Here is a 27,046-nt window from a genome sequence, read left to right as displayed (position 1 = left end):
TAAAAAGATACCCAAAAGTCAGTAATTTATTCAGGATTAAAATTATTTCTATTTTCAGATATACCATTTCTCAAGATATGTTTTATATTTTAAGATGTTTCTTCTTCTGAATTGACCAATTAACAAAGATGCCAAGCTGTTAGAAACTTCCTGATGAGAAGAAAAACTGATTTAGGTGTAACTTCATGGTGCTGAAAGTTAAATGCATTTGGATATTAGTATGAAGTGGTTACCAAGAGACCAAGAATTTCTATAAATTATTATATTTTAATGTATTTGTTTTCTGATAACATTGAAGCCTCTTACGTGAGGGTTTTTGGTGGCAGCACTCTTTGCACACTGATTTTCACAAATAAGAAATTGCTGTGGATGCCTCATTGCTTCCGTTGCATTATATCTACTTTGTTTGCAAAGGGGCTTTTAATAATTCCCTATTGCTCACAAATAGCCCTGTGCAAAGCACAAAATGGACACATTTTTGAAAATGGATGAGTGGGTATTCAATAACCTAACCAAGATCACAATACCAGCAGGTTTGGAATATTATGGTCGTGCCTTATCTTTCTGTTTAATTCATCAAGTCTCTAAATACACCACTAAAAAGGTGTCTGTGCACCTGGGCAAGGGTAATTATTAAGTAGCACTGTCAATTCTTACCTTATCTACACATACTGCAAATACAAAACCAATTTATGCTTTCAAAGTGTTAAATAATAGATTTTCTGATTTAAAAAAAACCAAAAAACTCTACTTGTAGCACTCTGTGAGATAAAACACATTTTGCAACTTCTGTCTCTATGCTAATATCTGAAATTCAGTTACAGAAGGCAATGTGTTGTTTTGACAGAGGAAACCAAAGACTCAAAATTACAATCTCTTTTTTAAATAATGTTTCAAACTTTCCCTGAAAGTTGAGCCCTTCCTAGATATACATAAAACATTTTTGTGGTGAAGTAACCCCCTTAACAATACCACAAGCATTTGCTTTCCCACTCCAAAAATCTATACATGCAGAAAGAAAATTAAGCTTGGATATGTAGTATCAGACATAATTCCCAACTGTTGTATTAGTACTGAATCCATCTCCCAACAGGAGTGGGAACATCGGTCAAAGATTATTTATTGAAATGGCCAATTTGTAATTTCATTCTGTAGGAGATTTGGATATGGCAGTAGCTGGGATGCATTAGCAGGGTATTTGCTTACAAAGAGGCAGTTTGATCTAACTCACTTGACTGGCAACTCCCAAACACAGCACTGGTTCAACAATTCACTGTTTGCCAACAACATCCCTTGAAACCTCTTCCAGCTATACTACAAAGACATCAAACCTCATTGCAAGGCAGTAGCAAGATTTTAGCCTCCAAAATACTGCAGGCACTTAAATGGGACTTTTACATCTTAAATACCTTCAGTATTAGACAGCTAAGTAGCAGTTAATACTTTTTTTTTTTTCTGAAATGGAATTTGTATTCCAAATTTTGTTTCACAATTATTAGCTTTATAAAAATTATTTCGAGTGCTTAGAATGAAATAGCCTCAGTATTAAACCTGACCATAAAAGAAAATTGAATGTAATTAATGTTTGTAATGGTTTCTGTCTTTGTTCCTCTCCCTCCATTTTTCATCTAGCTCAACAAGCATCTATTAGCCTTTGAACATTCATATCACCAAATTATCAAGCACTAAAACTTGAGAAATATGCAAAATGTACAAAACCCTAAACAGACTATGTGAAAAGTAATTTGCATATGCCTTTTAAGTATTTTAAATGCTGATGGCAAATTTTAAATGCTATCAAAAATGGTATACCTCATACAACTAGTAACTATTTAAAACATTCATTTCACATATTCCAAATGATGGAAATGTAAACTGCAGTCATAGTCCTGAAAGCTCCAGGTTGAAAAATCACTATATGCAGAGTAGATCTGGTGAATTCAATCAACTTAATCTTAAGCATGAGGATACACACAGAAGCACACATATGCAAACTTCTCCATCCTGAAGCAGGCCTAGATACACTTTATTATTGTTATTGTTACCTAACTCAACTGGCAGTCAGGATAACACAAATTTCCTGTACTTCCCAAGCATATAATTGATTAAAATCAACCAGAAATTTAGTAGTAATGTTCATACCCAATATGTCAGAGTTACTGTCTCTCAAGTCTGGGAAAATCTTTGGATTTTCCCATCCACTCCTAATTAAGAAGAAACACTACTGAATCATTTCAGTACTGCTATAGCTTTGTATTCCAGACCACTGGTTTTACCTTTCCAAGCATTCTCCCAAGGAAGTAGTAATGTCGGGCGTATGAGTCTCCAACCAGCATCTGTGCAGCAGGGTTAGGGTAAAGCAGCCCCTCATTGGTGGTCTTAAAAAACCCCTGGTTAGGGTTAAATCCTGATTTGAGGAGTTCATTCAGAAATTCTCTGAAAATTCCACCACCATCAATGCCAGCTTCATCAAGACCGTGTGCATTAAGCAAGTGGACACGAATGCGCTTTTTTAGGTCAGGTTCTGCAGGGAAAGGAGAGACAAACTCAAATACAATTATCTGCTTCAGTTTTGTATGGATAAAAACACATAAACAAACTATATATGCTAGCATAAAATTTGACCTAGTAAACTGTAGCAAAACTCCTATTACTGGCTTGAATTTTAGAATATTCAGTTTGTGAAACACTCACTTTGTAGAAAAGATATCATCTTAAGAGTCATCAAAAAAAGAAGAGGATAATACCATAGGTAGGGGAAGAAAAAAATCCTACAAATATTAAAAGAGACCAAGGAAAACTTGAAAATTGTATTTATATAAAATATTTTGAGTGCACAATCACACAGATTCACACAAATGTGATTTAATTCAATGTAGTAAAATTTACTACATCCCATCATTAGAAAGAGACCTGCATTATTATCAGACACATTGTACCAAGCAAATCCTGTTCAGTCCATATGTATTTACTGGCCAAGACTACCAAAGCAGATAATATCTAATGAATTACATAGAAAAATATACAAATTACAATTATTTGGACAAGCAAAAGGGAAGAAAAGCACCATAAAAAGACGGTGTAAAGAGATGATTTAGATTGTAATAATCAGAAAGAACAGGGGTGAGAATTACTTCTGTAAAAACAAGGAAATGTAACTTTTAAGGACTTTCAAATTTCAGAGCTGATACACCTACAGCATACCAGTCAAATAAGCAAACATGGAACTACATAATAAGAACAATAAAGTCTTGTAACAAGCTGATAACTGCAAACCTACCATTCTCAGGAGAAAGTTTATCATAAGCATCTTCATAAATATAATTTCTTCTGATAGTGACATTAATTCCATCCAAAAATGGCCCATCTCCTTGAACTTCTTGTTTATCAGCATAGATCAATCTTTGAAAAATCTGTTTAAATGAGTGAAAAGAGCAATCATATCATTGTGCAGATCTAAATATTCAATGAGAGATGGTTATTCCCTACTCTTACTGTCCTTTGAGCTGGCTCTGGCACTCACTTTCAAGTTATTTGTCTTCTCTCTCATTGAGCAGCAGAAACTTTATACAGAGCCATGACCCATGGAAGGGGAGGAGGGGGACAGAAATGCAAAGAACTTTTCTGTGCTAAGATAACATCCTCAGTTCTTTCTACATAAAGAAGCACATCTATAAACATTGTGCCAATGCTTCCAGTTTCCTCTCCCTAACTTAATAGAGTTCTGAAATGCAAAGTATTCAAAGAGAAATGAAAAAAGTCCCATGAGATTTTCACACACACAGGTTATTCTCAATGCTGGTAAGTAAATTTTTGTTGCTGTTTGCAATGGTCAGGAACACTCTCAGTAATAAGAAAATAGGTACTAGTTCCCCTTGTATAAGCAGTGAACAAATAATTCAGATTAAAATCATGGATATTACCACATATTAAAAAAAGAACCAGAGCATCATAAAAATTCAAAACAATTATGCCAGGTGAAGCACAAATTGAATTTCACACTGTCCATTTTCAAGCCTTCACAACAGGAACCTGTTCCCCTGAACAGTAACTGTAGCTCACTGTGTTTCTGTGCCAAGATGTAGCATGGGAGGGGATTGCCTAATGTATAATAATATTCCCTCTATCCATGGAGTGTAGGTTTACTATATTCTCTCTTGCCATCCTTCCCATATTCAATAAATACTGTAGCATATTTTCCATGTCAGACCATTTTTTAATTAAGAACATTAAGTAAGAGTCTGCAGCGATTTTTAAAAACAACAAATTTACCATGAAAGAGAAAATCTGACCACAGCAAACAAAGGTAGAATAAGGTCTCAAATCTACTGTTTTTATGTGCAACTGTTGCTAGTGGAGAAGATGTTTTCCAGCCAGGAAGATTACAGTATAGACAAAGCAGGAATCTTTCCTAAGGTACACAGCAGGAAAACAAGAGAAAACAGTCCTAAGCTGCAGAAAGAGAAACAAGGGATGGACATAAAGAAAAAAGTTCATAATGGGAGTGATTGGGTATTGCAAAAGGTCACATGAGAGTTTGTGAAATCTCCATTTCTGGAGATAGTCAAAACTCATCTGGACAAGTCCTTGTGCATGCTGACCCAAATCTGAAGATATTCTTGTGTGAGGAAGGATGTGGATTACAGTATCTCCAGAGGTCCCTTACAGCCTAAATTTTTCTACAGTTTTATAACATCCAGACATGTAGTCACAGGCTCCTTTTTTATGTACAGAGCATGAGAATATGCTCACCACCACTCTCCTTCCTGAAGCAGCCCTACATACAGTTTATTAATTATTTTTACCCAACTCTAGATGGAAAAATTCACCTGGTATTACATCTCATAGAAAAACTCATTTTGGTATTGACTCTGACTCCCTAGACAACCCAATGTTCATGGATATATTAGTCCTGAAAATGAGAATCCTAATGCACAACTGCAGAATTTGCAATGACTTCAGACAAACAGAGAAAAACAAGCAATGCTGCCTGAAGCACACACCATGGAAATAGCATCACCATAGGCAAGCTGACCAAAGTATGGCCTAAGGAGGTGAGAACCAAGACACTGCTACAAACTGGATTCATTACCTCCCACAGACTGAAAGGTGCACCCCAGGGTGCTTTAAGGCTGAATGGGAAAACTCTCCCTAAGGCCAGAAAGCTCTAGAGCCTACCATGGAACTGGCTCTGCAATTGCTTGTTAGACTATCTGTTATCTGGTGAGTCAAGGTAAAAATGGCATGAGGAAATCAGAAAATGAAAGGGCATATGGAACAATCCCCACACACAAGCAGCATTGAGCTTACCATATTAGATTACAGAGCAATAGACAGCAACTGACCAAAAGGAAAAAAAACCTTATTATGGTCGTGGCATTTTCTTCCCTTATTGCAATGTGCTCTGCAGAGGCAGTGGGAGACTCCAAGGAATGCTGACTCCCACTAGCATACAAAAAGGACTGTACACTCTTGTTCCAAAACACAGTGTAACAGGATCTCCTCTTTGAACTATAGAAGGTCAGTTGTAGCTTTATCCTTATCTCCAAGCTCTCATGCCACTGTTACTTCAGTTTTTGTGATAAAAGCATACAAGGGTCTATGAATTGCAATTGCACCAAAAAAGGCTTTATGAATTTCAAAACCATAACATGCATGCATCTCAATGCAGCTTTAAGAATTCCAGAGGCTGCAAGGCAGTGACTAAGTCATGATATAGAGATCCCTGCTTGAGATCAGTTCCTATCATTTTCCTGTAATCCTGGTGTGCCATTGCCATACAGTCATAAGATGTTTTGTTGAAACAACTGTTTCACAAAAGCCTGAGAAAAACCCACACATTTTCTACCAAAGCTGCCTCTGTCTGTTTTGACAAATAAAGACTTTCTACTTTCCCTATGGAATTACTCTTCATTCCCTTGATGGTGTCTTGAAACATAACATTTCCAAGACAATTTAGGGAGCAGTTTTGGAATAATTGATATTGTTAAAAAGTAAAGCAGTTTTTAAAAAAATGTGCTTAACAAAAAAAAACTTTAAGAATATTAATGATGCAAACTGAAATAGGTAATGCAACTAAAAATTACATCTATAAAATCTCAAAAACATTCATAAGCAAACTCAATCAATCAAGTATAAGACTCTTGGAAGTTTTAAGCTATACACTCTACTAAAGTTCAGCTACACAGCTATGAATGCAGGAACTTAATCTGTAGGTGTTTCTTTCCCAAAGTGGAGATCCACAATCTCATTTGGAGCAAACCCACCCAGTGCCCCCGAGTCTCCAGCTGTGAGCCTGCCCTCTGGTACAACACACAACGGCGGGTGCTGTGCCACCACCAGAGGGTGCACTCAGGTAGAGCCATCTCTGAGCCGGGACTGCAAACTGCTCTCATCTGCCTCAGAATAAATGTTCCTAACTTGAATGCAAATATTATTAAGGGCAACACAAGCAGGAAAGTAAGAGAGAAGCCAGTAACTTTAGATGTTCAGCTGCTGCATGAGTACTGCAGAAATACAGTGCAGAGTGCCATATCCTTCTATAGGGAATCCATCCAGGTTCTACTTCACTAAGTGCTCTTTTTACACTTACTCAAAACAAAAAACACCAATTGCATATTAAATTAGAAATTAGGTACCTTTACTCTTTCTTCAAAAGGAACTACAAAAGGTAGCTCTGTCAGAATTGCAAGTTGTCGTTCTTCAGATACAGAAAGAGGTGCTGGTTCCAAACCCACTTAAAACAGAAATAATAACTTTAAAAATTTTGGAAAGAACATTTTTTTAAACAATTTATTTTGTATCAGGTGATTCAATCTACTTTGTATAAAAACACATACATTAAAATAGTTTATTTACTACATACTCACTCAAAGCCTTACCTTTCCTTAAACATTAGTTGCTACAGGCAAACTGAAATGTAAGTAGTAAAAACATACAAAACCAAAATGCATATAAAAATATATACTCCTGTACCTCTGTTTTTATTCAGAAAAAAATCTCCTTATTGACATTTAAGCTTAGGAGTTAGGAAAAAAATGCATGACAGAAGATAATTAGTAACTGTGATGATTTAGAATTTTCATTGCAGGAATATACAATATTCCTATTCCCATGTTCAGAATAGTTTACAGTCACTGTGCTTTCAACTACATATTCTACTTTAAATCAAGCCATTTTAGGTAAAAACTTTAAGAATTAAATCAAATCTAAGGAAACCAACAGAAAGATAACATTTATTTCAGTGAGTTTTCTCCCCTAACAGCAAAGTCACAGAGACCACATTAAATCTCAGTGACTGCAGAAACAATGAAAACACCATCAAGAACCTGTATAACGTATTTAAGACAGAAATCTTGGAGAAGAATTCAAGAAGCCACAGCAGAAATGCTCATTCATGCAGTTCCCAAACTACTGTGCAGCTCCTTTGAACTCACTCACAGGGTATTTTTAGGAAACAACTGAACTTTTGGTGATGCACAGTAGAAATTACAATCCTGCTCTAACTTTATGGAAGGAAACTCAGCCAGTGAGCACACACCTGACTGTAAATTAATTAACTGCAGTCAGTATTGCTCACTGATGAACCACTCTAGTCAAAGGCCCACCTGACTTCAGCCTACAGAGGTAACAACACCCACAGTTCCTTGGTTGTTTCATTTTCATGTTTAATAACCACCTCTGAAGAAAGACTCCAGAGTCTGGACCATGTCATTACCCTGTCTGCAAGTTTTTGATTAGAGCGTCAAGGTTTTTCTCTTTGGCTTCCACCCATGGGTGACAAGCATCTTCTGCAATCTTCTAAACTGAACACTTCAATGTTCTTTTTTGTTTGTTTTTAATATCCTCAAAGCATGTGAAGTGGGATATTTTAAGAACCAATTTAATAGGGTATGACCCTAAACATCACTGATCTTGATATATATTCATTGGGAGCAGGTTTCAACATTGTAAGCCTTTGGAATATCTGACAAAATGCTGATTTGTGATTATTTTTAGTTTACTTAGTAAACATTTTTAATTAAAGTCAATGTATGAAGCCTATTAAGCTAACAGTTAAAATCATTTTAAATGAAAAGTGCATGTACAGCAAAGGTAAACTACTACATGACTTCGACAGTTCAATTATTTCAGTCAATTAGTCAATTTTATCTGCATTTCTCCATCACAGCTTCTTTCTTTAGAGAGAAATATGGGATGGAGTCATCAATACAGAGGGCATTTAGAACTCACAAGTCTGCCATTTAAGTAAATGAAAAAGCACAAATAAACATGGCCATATGTGATTCAGCAGTACTTTCATGCTAATTGGCTTTAACCCATATGGAGTCAAGAGGGATTAAACAAGTCATGTGCACAAGGTTACCTGCTTGTTTTCACACATTCATGTTGACTGCACTCTCTTTTCAGCCTGACTTTGTATGAAAACAAGGTTTACATGAACACACTGTGCCATCTTTCCTCCAAGACACCTCTTGAGTTCATCAGCTGAACTCCAACTTTGACAGAGAATAGGAAATTCAAAAATGCCAAATACTGTGAAAATTTTCACAGGCCAGAGAGGAGAAATTCCTTTAGCACCAGCCAGGAGAGCAGTGCTCAGTGTGCCAGCTCACCTGGAGCCAGCCAGGAAAAGGAGGGCACAGAGCTGCTCACACCAGCACAGCACAGGCATTCCTCATCCCCCAAGTGCCCACAGCAGGAGAGGCGTGAAATGGAGGGAACTGGGGGCATCTGGGGAAGGAAAACCTCAATATAGTGTAGGTGTGAGGGCGAGGAGAGCAGGAGAATGTGCAAGTGATAAATGTGGAATAGGTTTGGCAGTGGAGAACATCCAGACAGTACAAACAGCTGTGGACAGTCATGTAGGTCAGTGACAGAAACAAGGATTGCTGATGTGGAGAAGTGTAACTTCCAAAGAAAGAAACTAACAGGAAAAATACATAATCAATAATTCTCAGCTGTACTTGAACTGAGCCAACTAGTTATTATCTGGCAACTACACTAATAAGGTAATCAAAATAAACTTTTACCATCATAGCTACTCAAACAAAAATTATCACTAGAAGTCTTTAGGTTTCAACCCTGGACAAAGCTTTTAATTCTGTACAACCCTACAGCAGCATTCAAAGGCTACAGTCTCTCCATGATCTACTGGATCTGGCTACACTAACTCAAGCAGATTGCATCATCCTGAAAGAGAGCAAGGACTCTTGTAGATGAATCATTTTGCTGCTTAAAGGCCCCATTTTAAATTCATTATTAATTCTGCACAAGTGCCAGTGATTTAATGATTATTTTACCTGATCACAGAGAGGTAGAATTCTAGAATAGTGAAGCTGAAAAGGTATGAAAAGCTGGAAGAAACAGACTGCCTACATGAGACAGCATATTGGAACATTCTAGTGTAAATTTACCCTGACTGCTAAGTTTGTCCATTCTCTAATCTTTCCCTGCAAGTTCCATAAAATCCTGATATTTTGAGTAACTCACAGGTTTACATTTCTGCCTTATCTAATTAGACACAATATTTATAAACAGGAATTGCTATTTACCATGCAAAGCCTGTTTGTTACAGTTTAATACATAACAAAAATGTTTCTTTATAGTAGACAGTAAAAGCAAAATTACATCTTCTGCAGCTGTATTAATTTTCTGTTCTATACAACTGCCTTTTATACATATTAATACATTATTTAAAAAACACATCATTTCTCCACCTCATCAATGCCAGTGGAAGCTTGGGCAAAGAAATTATTAAATTAAATAACATTATTTACTATAAATATTTACACACATGCATACAAGTGCACAATTTTTAAAAATATCTTAACCAAAATCATGAAAGATTGTCTTGCTTTTGGTTAGCAAGATTTTACTACAAAATACTCAACTGCATTCTAGCAAAGACAGATTTCTTTGCATAAGGCAATCTCTTCCTTTGACTTGGCAAAGCTGAAATTGCATGGCAGTGTCTTACCATCCAGCGTGGACTGCAGGGGTCCGATTCTCCCCATCCTCCTGACCCTCCACACGTGTCTGGCTGATGGCACATACAGCTGGGTGACCTCACAAATTAACAGGATTTCACAGTTAAACAGGACTAATTACACTTTATAACTTACTGCTGCATACTAAATACACAAAGCTGGCACATGCAGGAGTGTCTCTGAATGCCTTAATTCACAGAATTCACAGAATCACTGGGTTGGAAAGATCTTAAAGATCATTGAGTCCAACCCAGCCCCAACACCTCAGCTAAACCCTGGCACTGAGTGCCACATCCAGGCTTTTTTTAAACACATCCAGGGATGGTGACTCCACCACCTCCCCAGGCAGACCATTCCAGAACTTTATCACCCTTTCTGTAAAAAACTTTTTCCTAATACCCAACCCTTGATGCAGCTTGAGACATCTTCATTTCTGCTGATCCCTCTTTACAACTGTGCCTTACAGGAGAGCTGTACAATTCACAACAGTACAATGGGAATCCCCTGTATTTAAAAATAACACACAATGTTTCATTCAGTTCTGGTATTTAGGACACTAGAGAAGCCAACTTTGAATTTTGAGATATCAAATATTTCGTTTATTTTGTACTGAGCATGTGTCATGATTCCCAGGAATGTAGTCCACAGCAGGTATTACCTTTTTCTTTTGCACACACATACACACTTTTTGAGACCAATGTCATTTTGTTCCAAAGCTCTTTAAAAAAAAAAAGTCAGTTCTAGGTGAGGTAAGGACAGAAAATGCTGCTGAATTTTCTTTTATTTTGGAAGAGAATTTTCCCCACTGTAGAGCAATTATTTAATTTAGCATTTTTACTATGAGAAGATGCAACTAAGTGCTACCAGATTTCCCATTCTCCTCTGCTATAAATGCCAATGATTTACACTCTTGCACTGTAGGGCAAGTTCCCCTTTATGGATTGGAAATGTGCTTTAACATACAAGTTCCTTAACAGATGCAAGACTCCTACATTAGAGAAAAGCAACATAATTCCAGGTTTTAAACCATACAATCTGTGCAAAATCAACATCACCACCAATACTGTCAGCAATCAAACACCTGACCACTGAAAATGTGGCTCCTATAAGGTTTTGTGGAAAAGGATATGACTCTTACCTTATCTGCTTTAATGTTTTCTTGTTCTGAGAGCCAGTGATTTGGTGGACAGAAATTTCTCCTTGTATCCCTAGATTTCAACATTTTCACTAAGTTTGTGATGACCTAGGTGTCAGAAACACACATATTCAGTATACATCTAGCACTGTGAATGAAATTACATAATTCACAAAGCAAGAGCTTTTTTAAAAAAAATCAGTAACATACAAAATTGCCACTTATTTTCAACTCACAAAAACTTGCTGTTAGACTTAAATAGAATGAAATTAAATAATCATGGTTCACCTGCAAGACATCAAAAAACCTGACTTAATAAGTCTCATTCCAAAATTGAGGAACCAGCACTACATAGGATTTAGCAGTACTGCACACCTGAAGTGCTGCATGCCAGTTCAAGGAAGCCCAAACAAATCATTATCAACATTAAATTACTTATTTAAAGAAAAAAACACCAAATCAAGTATACACACAATGTATATTAGATATGTATACAATGTTCTTTTATCTTCCTAGCAAAATTGAGAGGCTGAGAAAAATTGTTATCATGGCATCTTTGCAATTTTAGTGCTTCTCCTGGAAGGTTCCTCCAATCCAGAAAAAAAAAAAAGTAGAGAAACCAAGCTAACAAATTCTCCACCTCAAGCAGAACTGCCATATTCAGTTGCATGCCTTCAGTCCAAAGCTGAATCAAGTTCACCCACCACTACATAAAGATAATTAAGTGGAATCAATACAATAGTAAATTACTGGGCTAAAAAGACATTATCACTGCTACAATGAACAGCCATCTGTTTGGCAACTTTAAAGTACAGCACATGAGAAATGAGTAAGAAAAAAGTGTACACAGAGTTTTTCACAGAAATAATCTTGCTAAAAGACAGTTGTAATAGACAGGTGTCAACAGTAACAAAGTTCAATGGGCCTTCTAAAGGATTCTGGGTCTAGAAGCTACACAAAAGAGCTTTTAACATCCAGTTTTTAAGGTAAATGTCTTTATTCAAGACAGAACAAAAATGCTATTAAGTAAACTGTCTGATTACATGGGAATTTTCATCACCTTTCCCTTATAAAATGCAGTGCAGGTTACACAAATCACTGAAACTCTATGGTCCCATTACCACTATAAGCGAGGCAAACGTTTTTAAAAATGAAAATAAAATCAGAAAATACTATCCACATGAAGGGCATGAAAATACAGTATTCTACAAGCAGCTAAAGAAACCTTACAGGAAGCTGAATCAGATTAAGTGAAATTGGAGTTTCTCCTGCAGAATGAATTGGTACTGAGAACACTAACCCAGCTGCCACCCCAACTCAGCATTCCTTTGTAAAAATTTTCCTAAGTATGCATTCCCTGGAAAGGAAAGATGTACTACAATAAAAAAATATTAAAAGGGGGATTTCTTCCCAATAAAGTGTCCAGCGCAAGCAGCATTTAAAACTAAAATTCAGCAAAATTAGAAACTTGATTTCACAGGATTAACTCAAGACAGTGAAATAAATCTTTTGTTTAACAAAATCCATTTTCATATACTCATAACTTAAAGATTCTCTATGGAATCTGTAACAGTTGACTGCACAAGCCAAAAATGGGGGATTCTGTTAAATGAAGACATTTGCACATGTAAATCTTACCAAAGACCTCCAATCTGTTAGCAAACATGCACATCATTGTCAGCAGCCTCTCTGTTTCCAGACTTACCATTACCTTGCAGAAATAAAGCCTGCATTTGCATGTATGAATGTGTGTGTGTGTATATATATATATATATATAATTTCATTCACTTCATATATACACATATGTATTTCACTAGACACCAGAGGCATGGAAAATACGCAAAAGAAGTGAGGAGTTAAAAGAAAAAAGAGAAATTAAAAGCACAGATGATAAGGAAGCAATGTGTTTTTTTCCACCAGCAGCTTGCAAAAGCTTTAGCAAAGATAAATCCCATATATTTGATAGATATATTTGACACAGTGCAAAAGAAAGAAAAAGCAGTTTCTATTTGAATTTATAATTACCTACTTTAGCTTTGTTTTAATGATTTGGAAGAAGGTACTGCTGCCTGCCTACTGGCAGGAAGCAATTTTTTGAAGCTGCTGTCAGGAAAGACTCAGAGCTATACACAGGAGTCTTCTTGGTGACATTAACTTTAGCCATGCTCAATTTTTATCTGTAACAACAAACATGCTTCTGAAGAAGCAGACAAGGGAAGCTTTGCTATCATCTTCTTTTTGGGGTAGAACTGGAGCCTTCCAGATACCCTCAAGATTTGTATTTCCAGTTCAGCTGATGGAAGACAACTCTGGCTCCTGAACATAGCAAGACTACACCCAGTTTTGACAGTTCCACTACAAGTTTAATTTCAGACTGCCAGAGTGGGACAAAGTAACTCAGAACTTTACAGCTCTCTGAACTGCAAAATATTACCAAATTCACCTGAAATCCACCAACTTACACAAAGATTGATTAAGTATATCAAACTAAAGCAAACAAAAAGAAGGAGGCATGATACAAACTGCATGCATAAAAATACCCCTGGTCTGACATCTTTCTCAGAAAAAGAACACATATTGGGGGTTTCATTAGTGACTTTTAAATCAAAAGTTTATTTAGCAATTTAAAGACAAGTAATTAAATTACATTGTGCAAACATATATTAGATCAATCTGTGCAAATTACAGATTCAGTGGTGCATTAGGACTGTATTCAATGCAATCAAAACATTATCAGTTACTCTCACTGCTGTTAATGCTTATGCTCATAAGTGAAATGTGTTGTAAAATCAGGCAGAATAGGCTGGATAGAGGCTACCTTAGACTTGTAGAATGAATAAGCATTCCTTAATTAGCCCATCAGGTTAAGTGCAAGCCTTAATGGGCCTTTCCTAAAGTCTAGCATGACATCTTTCTCCAAACATGGCCAAGAAGAAAGTTCCATTAGCAATATTAATACAAGCTTAGTTGATCATTTTCATTCAATTAACTTCTTTCAATTAAATAGATAGCTTGACAAAAGCAGTGATAAAAGACCTGAAGGGACAGCTGATGACTCGAACTGAACATTAGTGTGCGAGAGGTCGCCAGTATTAAACAGACTGTAAATCTAGCATTCAATTTGGAAAATGCACTTCTTCTGCTCCCACTTCTTTAATGAGCAATTTTAGCTGACTAGATGTGTTTGCTGCAGAATTTTCATGACAAGTCAAGCACTCCTTTTTTTTCAGCAACAGTTATATCAGAGGTTTTTTTCTGCCAACGTTTTCAGCTTCTCTTAACTCATGTCTTAGCTAGGATGCCACAGATAAAACCAGCAGAAAAACACTGGTAGATATCCAGAAAGAACATACATTAAATTCACATTTGCTAAGGCAGATTCACCTTCCCTTTAGTATTCCAGCAAACTCAAAATGAGGAATACCAACAGGTTTTAGGAGAATACCAAAAAAAAACCACTACAGCATGGTACCAGTATAGTGAAGGCTATAATACAGAAGTACCTGATAATCATTAGATTTTGTTAGAATTTCACACCTATACAAAGTTATGACAACAAGCTTAAGCACCTTGGTTAATGGGAGTCCAAGTTAAACCCCATATTTTACACAGTAACTGTTTTATCAACAAGACAAGCAATAAGAAAATTAAGAGTTGACAGAAAGGAAAAAAAATTATTATAGTTATCAGAATTAAATGACTTGAAGTTTAGCATATATGCCAAACAGCAATCTTCCCAAGTCCATATTCCTTGTTGCAACAGCAATAAAATTAGACAAAAAAAATCTAATTTAATATCTTCAGCAGAATCATGAAAATTTTATTCAGCTACGTTGTGAAAATTGCCACCATTTACCTTGAATAACTGAATCCACCTTTTCTGTTCTGTCTGTATACACTGCTGCATTTCTGTGTTTTTTGTTACTCCAACACTTCGAAATGCTGCAATATATTCCTCACGGACCTCTGGCTTGGTTTCTGGGTAAGCCAGCTTGATGATTCCTAGACACGCATCGCGAAGGCAGCGGGACAGTATTACAAGCTCTTCTAGTGTAAAAGGCATCATTGATGATTGTCTTTGACCTACAACTACATGAAACACAAGTTTAAGTTTCCTTAAATTACTTTTTCAAACCCTAATTATTTAATTCAACTTTAATATTCACACATATAATCTAAATGTAGAGAAAAGAAACATCACCTAGGAAGAGAATGAGTAAACATTTAGAAAGGAGATCAAATCCTGGGATTATGTGTAGTCACAATTATTTTAATTACAGTTATCTCCTTGATCTCTTTTGTGATTTCGGCTATGTTAAATTTATACATTAAACTACACATTCAGTCCAAAAGAAGTTCACTCTCTTCACTAACTCATTAAAAATTATAATGATTAAAAACTCCCATATCAGACCCTGTGTAAAGCTACGGTTCCCAAGATGCAGACCATTAATTTTTCTCTCTTTTTTCTAAGTGCAATCACCATAAAAGAGCCAGCTGACAGCTGAGTGCTCAGGGGACCATCAGCAAGGCAGGCCAGAAGATCCTTCCTCCCAGATGTCAGCAAATCATTGCCCAGGGAGCCCCCAAGCCTCACACAAAAACATTTTACAAAGCACTGCTATTTAGCATGTTCGAAACTCACCTTCTATTGGGTCACCAAAGAATTCATTATCATGAATAGAAATGAGTGAGTGACTAAACAAAGAACTGAAAAGGTAGAAGAGAGGGATAATTCGGCTGGAGTCCTCTAAAGACATTGGAGAGCCTCTTGAAATCACTTGAAGGAGTGGCACCATAGACCTTAAAATACAAAGTGCAGTGTAAAAGAGAGGGTTAATAAAATACTCTATGACAGTACTACCTTCAGCATTCTAGTAAAAGAATGTGGTAGTGGCTCCAACAGCAATGTAACAATGGTGTTTTCAGTTAAATAATTATTGTTTTCAATGCCTGGAAAATAAGGTTACTCCTCAGAAGTTCTTGTCACTCGTACCTCAGTGTCTGCATGACAAATTAACTAATACAGACTGCAGATACTTTGGAGTCACAAGCAAAGAGAAAAATTCTCTGCATGTCAGCACTGAACACATCTGTAGGTCCAGTGCCTCAGCTCCCAGGAAAGTGCTTCTGCCACCATCTACTTCTGGACAAGTCAGAGCATGTGAGATAGAACTCACACACTTGGGATGAACCACCTGGAGTTCAGTGTTTGTTACACTGATGGTTGCAAGCACTCCAAGAACTACAAAATATTCAACCCATTTTAAATAAGTATTTTTTTATTCTGTCCAATTTCCAAGATTTTGCTCAGTTTTATGAAATCACAGGAGGTAAGTAACCATACCTCTAACTGTCTCATTTCCTTTCCAGTAGATATTCTATTTTAACAAAGAATGTTCCAGAAATGGTACAATACATACCCTGTAATCATCCGTGTAGTCATTGAAGATATCAAATACCAAAGATGCCTCAGGAATCTGGCATTAAAGGCTAAACTATAAAGAAGCCTGCAAGAAGAAGTTAAATTAATGGGTCTTCCAAAATACTCAAAATTCACAAGACACAATGTTTCTATAAGAACTTTCCAGTCAAGCATTTCTCAGAAATTAACAATTTAAATTTACTTTTTCCACATGAAAGGTCTTATTCTGATCAAATATGGTAAAAGCCCCAAAAACTGACAATCAAGTATATAAAACCTTATACAAAAAATAACAGTTTTCATTATTTCAGCAACAAACCCTACCATATAAACAACAGTTTTCATTATTTCAGCAACAAACCCTACCATATAAACCCACATTTCCAGTCTTTTGCTGAATTCAACATGTATTAATAAAAATAACGTAACACTGAATTAATGATCTGGGACCTTTTAAATTCTAATACAGGAAGTTACACCAAACTAGTTAATAGGTCACTTCTGTGGTTCTTCTGACAGTAACAAACATAGCCATTTTTTGCAGAAGGTAGATTAAAATACCTTCATTTATGCCAGAACTATAGCAACTTTACTGATATACTCAGCTTGGCAGAGAGAAATAGAACATCAATGGAACAATGTCAGAACTGCTACATGTGCACTAACCCATCTGCAAACTGAAAATTGTTTATTGTTGGAAAATTTCTTACTAGTTTGTAAAAGTAAATGTGGAATTTCACAAGCCAGTTATATACAGGACTGACTTTAACCTCATTGCTTCAGACATGATTACACTATCAAAAACTTTTTATAGAAAAGAGAAATAAAAAGCTTCCTGAAACTAAAAAGTCATACCTAGCATATCTTCTTTCCCTTGTAGGAAACAACAAATGAGAAAAAATAATTTGAAACAATGTCTTCTAAGAACCAAACTGAATTTCACTGACTGAACAGTCATTTTTTCAGGTATCAAAGAACAATATTCAGTTAATTTTTATAGATGCTACTTTCCTAGATCTCCTAATTCCTATTAGGGAGTAAGTAAAACAAATATTGGGATTGACATCTCTCAGTGGCCAACAGTTTTGCAACATCAAAATTCTCTTTGACCAGGCATACAAGAGATGGGAGGCTGGGAAATGGGAGCAGGCAGGGGAGATTACCTGCTGCTAGAAAACAAAATATGCATCATGGACCACATGGAAATTCAAATTTGCCAGATGGCAAAAGGAAAAGAAGCACACATTTCATTAGAGAAAAAAAAGTAAAATATCATTGAAGGTTTTAAAACACTGGAGAATGGTTTAACTCCCACCCAAGAACACCAACACACCCTCTCACAAACACCCTTGGCTGCTGGCTGGCTGCTCCTCCCGCTGCCTTCCCACAAGCACAGCCTCAGTCCTGAGCCCAGAGCTGGTCCCTTCCTGGGGCTCCCAGCGCACCTGCACCCCCAGACCCAGCTGCACTGACAGCATCTGGGCTGGGATCCAGCAGCAGGGGCAGGCAGAACCCCTCACTGAGCACCAAGGATCCTTTCACAGGTACAGGGAGCTCTGGAATAGACTAAGGCCATGCAGGAAAGTGGGAAATGAAACAAGCAGCCTTGAGTTTGCAGTGTGCCTCTTTGAATTTTAAATGCATAAATCATTACATTTAAAAAGAGTTGGGAGCTTCACTTATTTCAAAGAAATTGCACATTGGGAACATTACCAAGTCCAAGTCAAATTTGAAGCAACTGCAGCTAATGCCAGTTTAAGATATGCTTTGCTGTTACATTAAATTCTACTTTAACTATGTGGGTTTTTTGAAAAAATTCAACCTGAATTTGATACATGAGAATTCTATTCCCTTCTAAAGTCACATTATTTTGACATTTGGCGAAAATTATGGATTAACATGTAAGGATAGCCTTATCATAGCTAGCTAATTTAGAATAAGGATTTGTATTTTAATGTTTAAATATCTGTATGATAGCTCAGATGTCTTGGTTTCCGAAATGAGAAATTTCCTCAGTGACCTTCAGTTTTCAGCCTCGTAGTTAAAATGAAAAGTAATTTGGCACCTTGCCTTCAGGTCTCATGCAGCTTCCAAGTAAAAACTTGTTAATTTCTCAATCATCCCTGGAAATTATGTAACAGTTTGAGCAGAAATGAACAAACATTATGGACAATGAACCTATCATAATGTAATTCATTTTTTCATTCTAGCAATATTCAGCAGTAATGAAGGGGAAAAAAGGACAAACCTTAAGAGCTTATAATAATAACCTTTGCCTAAGTTTTAGCCATTTTTATTCCATATCCGTGATTCAGGCAGTCAATTGTAGCAACTGCTCTGTTTCATGGCTCAGATCCAGAAATGCTGAATTAATTCAACTTTCACATTTCCCTTTCCTGAAAATCTGGTTAAGTACAAAAATGCACATTAGGTGGAAGATGGCACCAACAGCCTGTTTCATTAATATGAAATAACTGTAACTATGAAGCCAATGAATTCATCTGTTCTAAAGCTTCCATTCTAAAGTTTCTGTGCTGTGACCAGAAAACAAACACAGAACTGGAAACTGAACAGAGAATAGTGAATTGGACCATGTGTTAAAAGAGATTTGCATTGCTAGATTCACCTGAAATTTAATCCATTGCAAAAGTAAAGATGGCAGAAAAAAACAGCTACCTTCCCACTCCAAGTACAGAAACTGGCTTCCAAAGTTGAAAATGACAACTTTATTAAAAAATACAAAAAAAACCCCCACCACAAAATGCAAGGATGACTTTGGAAAGCTACACAAAATTGGCTGTAATAAAGTTTCAAAATTTTTGGTTTCACACTGACAAAAAAAAGCACTGTGAAAAGCAAAAAACAACTAAGTAAAAACCAAAAAAACTTGGAGACTCAAAATAGGTCAAAATCTACCTTATTTGATCTTTTTTCTTGGCAGACAAAAGATGTTCATCTGTTTAAAAACAGCCTTTCCAGGTAGAGCTACATTAAAATGACAGTGCAAAAATTCCTGATAAACTGCAAAAGAGTACAGGGATAGTTCATACATCCTGAGGAAAAAGCCTTATAAATCCACAAAGTTTAGAGATCAGCTTATATAAATATATATCTATCTGGCTTTGAGTGACAAAATAGTCTTGACCTCGTCTTCCTTTAAAGAAAAAAACCAAAAAAAGAACTAGAAATAAAAAATATTACAGGCATTTTGATTTTTATGTAAACTTCTGTAAAATCTAACTCAGGGATTTCATTTTCAATATTTGCACTATTCTAAAGAAAGACAAAGCAGCTGAAGTTTAAATTCCTCATATCTGGAATTAATGCAAAGAGATTTGCATTTTCTTGAAAATCTCACTGAATGCCACCAACTTCTTTATTATGAGTTCATTATACATGTTTTATGTAATGGATTCATTAATAGATTTTCTGTAAAGTCCAATATTAAGATTTAGCACAGCTGTTTGGAAGAAAGAAACATTTCTCTGCTACCAGAAAGGATAAACTTTTTTCAAGTGCAAAAAATACACACTGCCTCAACCTCAGGCTGTGATAGAGTTAAATCCACTTCAGTGATTCCTGTTAAGTATCAATTTTAATCATACCAAATTAAATTATCTGTTCCCAAAAGTAAGTACATAACGATCATTTATTTAGAACCTTGTTTCTCTCTCTAGGTATCTAATTGTCCACAAAGGCCACATGATTTATGTCTACTTGCCAGATTAGCATTTTGGGCACCTCTGGTTTAAAAAAAGTGTCAAATTCCTCCTGTGCAATGGGACAGATTAAATGACCCATTAAGCTTAATTTAGCTGAGGCACCACTACAAGTTAATTAGTTAAAGGCAAGATTTTCAGTCTAGGTCATAAATTGGGCTCAGTTTCCCACTGAGACCATTTAAGTTAATGAAGAGAATACAGCAGAATGAGAGGAGCTCATACAGCCTGCGACAGGTCACTGCTGCTGGGGCAGCAGATTCTGTCACTGCTGAACTGAGAGGTGTCACAGGTATGAGACAGCAGCACAGCCATTGCTAAATGAACTGTCCTGATCTTTAGGCTGCTTTATGCTTCTACCTCTGTTTGCATCGGACCACGAACATAAAGCTTAAAAAGGGAAGATTAAAACTGCATAGGCAATGATGTTGGCTTTAAGAAAAACACAGCAGTGTCAAAACACTGCCTAAAGATGACCCCAGCAGCGTGGATAAAGCCTGAGTATCTCAGCACACATCTGAACACAGGCTGCTCACATCTCAGCAGAGAAATGCTGAACCACAGCTGAGCTGAGCAGTTTCAGGAATTAGGCAGCAGTGAGGAACAGGGACTGTGCAGCTGTTACAAGGCAGTGAACTGGGGGCACTGCTCAGGCACTGACAGCGACTGACATCCCAGCACAGCTTCCAGCACCATTTAACACCCAGCTGGAATAAAGCTGAAGTCTAAGGTATTAAATTACACCCCAAAATATCTTACAGAAACACAACTTAATTATTTAAAGCATTGGTTTGATGAAAAAGTCTTGCAAGTCTCTCCAGAAGAACTACAGTCCAAGATACAAGTTCTCTCTTTTTTTTTTAGTACCTGTTTTCAACAATATGTATCAACTTCATCATGAAAAGATTAAAGCCTCATCCTTTTTGAAAACAAGCAGAACTCTTAATGGCTCCTTTAAAATCAGGATTTTATTTTACACCTCTAATCCGGGTTACTGAACACAGGCTACAGGTTTTTTTGTATTTTATATTTTTTACAGGTTTCTCTTGTATTGTGACTTTCTTCTTTAATTTGGCTTGATTGCATATTTCCAGAATTATTTCAGAGTTCATCAAAATTCCTAATAACTAACCCAAAGCAATTTGGTTTTTTCTCAGTTATCCACCTCTGAAAATATAGATCTCTACACAGATCTACATCTACAGATCTAGATCTCTGTCTAGAACATCAGAAAATAACTTTAGAGGCTTGTTCCTTTCAAAACTACTTTATACTTGTGGGCATCTTGTTTTGGTCTTGGTCTCTGTTACAAAATCAAGGAAAATACTGAGTGGATTCAGCAACACCAGTGTTCCTAACATCACACAGTATCACCATCATCAGTCAAATTATTAAAGTACCAAGAAGCCTCAAGGAAAAGGAAAGCATTCAGCTTTAACAGAGTGATAAAAGTGTATATTCTGAAATTCTCATCTTTGTCCAAGAAGGAAAAAAAACTCAGTACTAATAAAACAATACTGAGATATTTTTCATTTGCTCCCTTCTAAATCCTGTGTTGATCTTAGCTCAACTTTCTTGTTATTGAAAGATTATTTTCAATTATTACTGTATTTATCATCCCATTTTTCAGATTTGAAGCTTCTGTTTTTATCATTACTTTATATCACAGATATGCTATTAAATAAACTAAGTCTTTTTAACAACTCCTATTTTAAACCCAGTATGATTTCAAACAAGAAATAAAAGAGCACTATTAGGCTCTTAGAATATATTAAAAATAATTCAAGATAAATTATTTTTGCTTAACTATTTCTACATGGTTTTATTAAGTAGATATACTTCACTCTGGATATGAAGTAAAAGTTTCAAAGCAAGTGCAGCATCTTCCAAAAGACTATCAATAAATTTGATAAAATTATTTGGGCATTAAAAAAAATCACCAGACAAAAATAGTGAAACTTAATGACAAAATGTCTTTTAATTACCTTTTTAAATTCCACAAATAAGCATCATCTGTCCTTCAAAAAACACTCAAAAATTATGTTTAGAATAGCTACTTGGTAACCTAGGCCATGCCTAAAATGCCCTGAGAATAGGACAAAAGACTGACAGCTGCTGAAATGATGATCCCTGGCAAACTCAGCACCTACAGCTGACTTCTAAGTCAGAACTAGTAATTAAATGTCTACTTTAATTTACCAAATATCTGTGCAAATTAAGTTCATTTGACCACAGAAGTAATTGCACTCATATCACTGACAGAAATCTTAGTATCTACTACTCATTTCTAAAATTCAGCTATTCAAGAGTCACAATCTGTTAATTATTTTCTCCTAGAAGATGCTGAGTAGAACTTTCATAACTCCTGAATTTATCCAATGTGTAAATAGCTTGTCACCACAAATAATTGCAAAGACCCAACAGAGCTTTTCAGAGGAAATAGATGCCATACTCCTACAATTAAAGCTGGGTGACTTCTTTATTCATTAAACACCCTTTTCCACACAGTTCACCAGCAAGCCTCCAGCCAAAGCAGTGATGCATTTAAGCTCAGTAATTACTATCCAAGGCAATGTACTACCTACAACAATAAAGCTGGCACACTAATTCAACTGCTGCTATGATCTTCAGGTCTCACATCCTGCTCTAATGCAATTAGTCTACAAAGAACTAATTACCCTAATCGAGCAATCACAGTTTCACTGACATCTTACTTCCTCTAGCAGCTATAAACACCATTGGGCTAAGATAGCACCTAATTAGTTTTCTGTATCACTGTTTACAATGCAGTTTGAATTATGTTTACAACATTCCCTGAATACTTACTTTACTACCAGCAACTACACAGGTACTCCAAACTACTTGCACAAGAACAGTGTTAATACTTATGGGTCTCAGTCTGACAATAAAAAGGTCAAAAATCTTCTCCCATTGTTCTGACATTTGTGGTCTGCAATCTTTGTAAAAGAATACTGCACAAATGAACATGTCCTTTATTTTCATCTCAGGTGCCAAGCCCTCCCCAAAAAACAGCAATTTTCAATAGTTAGCAATTATTTTAATATGCAGCAAGAGATTTTGGCATATACTAAAGAAGGGTGTGAATGAGTTGGTTTCAGTCCTCAGCTAGCCAGACAGACTGGGGAATTCAGAGCACTGAATGCTTTAAAAACAAGGTAGTCCAATTTCTCCTAGAATGACACTCAACACTGCCTCTGAGCAAGGGAAGAGATAAAATGCTTACAAGAATCCTGAGAGGGCATAGTGACCAGCAAGGAAAGTAAGAAACAAAGAACCCACTCTTTGGTTTGTCCAGAATTACTGTTGAAATTCTGAAATTCTAATTTACTTTGGCTAGTTGTAAAAGAGAACAGAAAGAACTCCACAAGGAATTTAAAACCAAGAAAATTTTAGATGTACTACAGCTCAAGATGACTATGATTTCTACTTGCCTGACTTTTGGCACCATCATTCGGTGTTGTACCATTAGTGTGTGGCAAATTGATGCCATCAGGGTAAAGACCTCTTCACTGGCTGAATCTCTCCAAACCATGTTCAGCAGAGTGTTTGTCTGTTGCTTTGTGTCCAGTTTCTTGAGGCACTCCTCAGTTATGTACTGAACTGATATTCTGCCATCACCCTACAAACACACCACAGGAAAGTTTACTTTTAATTTTTTTTAATGATATCCCCATTTCTATTAAAAAATACTTCCAAATTTAACTAGAATGAAGTTTTTTTGTACAATAAATAAAACAGAAGCATGTATGTATATCCAAGTCTTAAACATATCAGATCCAAGAGCCAACTTAAAGCCCCAGGCAGGTAAGTGTTGAGCTTTGGTACCCATCCTTCACTGAGGCCTTTATTGTAAGTATGTTCTGCAACACTTACACACCATTAGGAAAAATGGCATGAAACATGTGAATAATCATCTCTTCTCCACTGACATCAGTCAGCATTGGACATGAAACCTAGAAATGGATGTTGACTCTAAATTCCTTCATAAGGAGTATTTTCACATTCACAATTCTTGGGTTAACAAATGACAGCAAAGTTCAGGGTGGTCAGTACATGTCTGGTACCAGCAGTGTGTGAAGAGCAATGCTTTCTCTTGGCATGCAACTGAGTCCACCTTAACCTTTTCCTAATTTCCTATCTTTATCCTGCACCCAACTGAGCAAAGCTGTCAGGCTCATTGAAAGACACAAATGAACCAGTTACAAATTTTTAAGAAGGGCTGCCCACCCACTCACCTTTTTTTTTTGGTAAGACAGGCATGCATGAAAATACAGAATACATACACAAAAAATCACAGGAGAAACACACAAAAAACATATTGCAATAAAGAGTATTATTTAGATAAAGCCTTCTCAGAGCAGATTTTTTTTCTAATTTATGAATTAGTGTAAGTTATCTGTGAACAGAAATTACTGCTCTGTTTTTACCTAATCACCTCTTAAGCATCACTGATCTCTAAGGCACAAGTAGAATCTGCCAATATTTACATTGCACACAGTGTGTGCCTGGCAAAGAAAGCATTTTATTCACACTACACTGGTAAAGATTTTGGTGTGACAGTAACATGCAGCATCTAAAAACACTCAAGTAAAATGCTGCAAGCACTCCCTGGCTCTTCCTAATTTTTTTAATGGACTTTAAATATGGTGAAATTGCTCAAATTCTAGAAGGAAAGCATGCATACCATGTCCTTTGAATGGCTGTGTCTTCTGAAGATTACAAAAAGGCCAGTAAGAAATTGCTGAATTTACATCTGTCCAACTTCGGTTAGTAAAAGTCTTGATATGAGTACTAAGAGGCTAAAGTCAGCACAGATTTATTCTAAGTTTAAACTATAGTGAAGAAGTTCTATGTATAACAGTGTCTCTATGTATTATTACAGAAAGCAGGTGTTGGTTTCCCTTTGAAGGCTTTTGAGTTAGTGGGTATATACTGACCTATTCTACAGCATAAAAACTGTAGTTATTTCCATGAGAAAAAAAAAAAAGGCTAAGTTGGAGTATCAGTGTATTTCATGATATCTCAACTTCATTGTGGACCTACAGAATATAGGGAGTAAGAAAATCTCTGTAAAATAAAAATGTAAAAAGGGAATTTTAAGCCATTTTTTAAATAAAAGCTTTGTACTTTCACAGACATGCTATCTGTAGTTTTGGATCTATTATTATAGCAAGGAGTTTGCCTTAATATTAACAATCAGTTCCACTTGCTTGCAGGGAACAGACATCAGTTTTTAAGAAGCAAACAGGCTCCTACACCTATAGAAAAATACTGGACTTAAGAGTGATCATGTTTTTGCCTGTCTCTGCTGCTGCTGTAGCACAAACCCATTCACAGGAATTCTGCACTGCTTACTGGTGTAGCTGTCATTTTACTGATCTCTTCATCCTCATCTTCAGAATCACTGTTTGCATCTTGACAATCTGTACCAGCAGCAGACACAGGCAGCTGAGACAGAAAAGTCTGGAGTACCCTCAAATACACAAGAAGTCCTTCCTCTGAAAGGGATCCTACAGCACATACAAAGAAACAAAAGATCATCAGTGAGATCACAATGTGCTATAAAAAATATTTTACCAGAAATACCTGACCAAAACAAGTTATGCCAAATCTTATCAAATTAGTGCATTTTTATAATGGAAAGGGTAAGAACAGGTAACAGAACAGATCTCTCCAACACTTTTATCCACAAACTGTCCTTTTTACTTGGCAATGAGCCATGCTGAGGAAATCTATAACAGAATAACTCCAACATGAAAAAACCAATGAATCATCTACTCAGCTTGCTCACCCAAATATGTTTCTCCAACTGTTAACACAAAGTAGAAAAGCCATGGGGCTTGATCACTTCTTCTTGAACATCCACTTTCTGCTAATAATAGTGCATTCAGAAAGAGTTCATAAGGGAAAATGGTCTGCACATCAGCAAGCGCTGGAATGATGAAATGGAATATCTGATCTGTAAAAGGTGCTGCCAGAAACTCCTCTGTGAAGGCTGCAAAAATCTGCTGCCTGAAAGGAAGAAAAATTGTTGCTATAGAAAATACAAACAAAATTTCCCACAATTATAGCAATAGAATAATAGATCATTTTGCAGGTATGAACACATCCATCAAGAGGACTGCAAAGATGTGCTCCATTAATTCTATCCCAGGACATCAGAGTTCTCAAAAATTAACTTCTTACAATAAACCCTCTTCCTAATGATCTTACATGCAATTTTATCCTTTAAACTTTTCATGAACTGCAAGAAAACTATTTGGTAATTAGATACATTTTTTATAATATTGAAGAAAAAAATACATTTAAAAAATGCCTTTTACACAAAATCTTATTGTAACAAAAAACCCTACTGCATGTGATACAACCTGAATTTATGTTCTCTCTGTCTACACAACTGACTCTTTCTGCTTGTAAGCTGCCTTAGTAATTTCTCTCCATAAACCTCAGCTCATCTGTCACAAAGTTCTTTTGAACTCTGAAATTCTTTTCATCTACCCTTAGCTGCATCTCTGCTCTCATCTAAATTTTCCACACCCTCATTCCTGTGTGCTGATACCTGCTATTCTCTGTGCTCTGTTTATTGCATCATTCAGCATTTTATTGCCTTTTTCTTAAAAACACCTGAAACTACATTGTCTCAGTGATGTACAGTGTTACCAAAAAATCATTACTGTACAAAGAAATCAACAAACTGCACTGAAAGAATGGCTGGACACTAGACAACAACAAACGGCACATGTGATATAGCAAATG

General features: G+C 36.2%; 1 protein-coding gene across 1 annotated transcript in view; it reads right to left on the bottom strand.

Annotated features, from left to right (window-relative positions):
• Positions 1–27,046, bottom strand: part of UBE3C (ubiquitin protein ligase E3C) — a 73,179-nt gene that overhangs the window by 26,758 nt on the left and 19,375 nt on the right. Inside the window, exons 8-18 of the mRNA XM_054638292.2 lie at positions 26,082–26,302; positions 25,646–25,800; positions 23,722–23,909; positions 16,549–16,635; positions 15,771–15,928; positions 14,982–15,214; positions 11,128–11,232; positions 9,980–10,067; positions 6,639–6,736; positions 3,281–3,413; positions 2,277–2,524 (exon numbers count right to left, since the gene is read on the bottom strand). Of these exons, the coding sequence (XP_054494267.2) occupies positions 2,277–2,524; positions 3,281–3,413; positions 6,639–6,736; positions 9,980–10,067; positions 11,128–11,232; positions 14,982–15,214; positions 15,771–15,928; positions 16,549–16,635; positions 23,722–23,909; positions 25,646–25,800; positions 26,082–26,302 (1,714 nt within the window). The remainder of the gene's footprint in view (positions 1–2,276; positions 2,525–3,280; positions 3,414–6,638; positions 6,737–9,979; positions 10,068–11,127; positions 11,233–14,981; positions 15,215–15,770; positions 15,929–16,548; positions 16,636–23,721; positions 23,910–25,645; positions 25,801–26,081; positions 26,303–27,046) is intronic.

The sequence above is a fragment of the Agelaius phoeniceus genome, chromosome 1 (genome assembly GCF_051311805.1).
Source record: "Agelaius phoeniceus isolate bAgePho1 chromosome 1, bAgePho1.hap1, whole genome shotgun sequence".
Classification (NCBI taxonomy): Eukaryota; Metazoa; Chordata; class Aves; order Passeriformes; family Icteridae; genus Agelaius; species Agelaius phoeniceus.
This window is presented reverse-complemented; position numbering and strand designations above follow the sequence as displayed.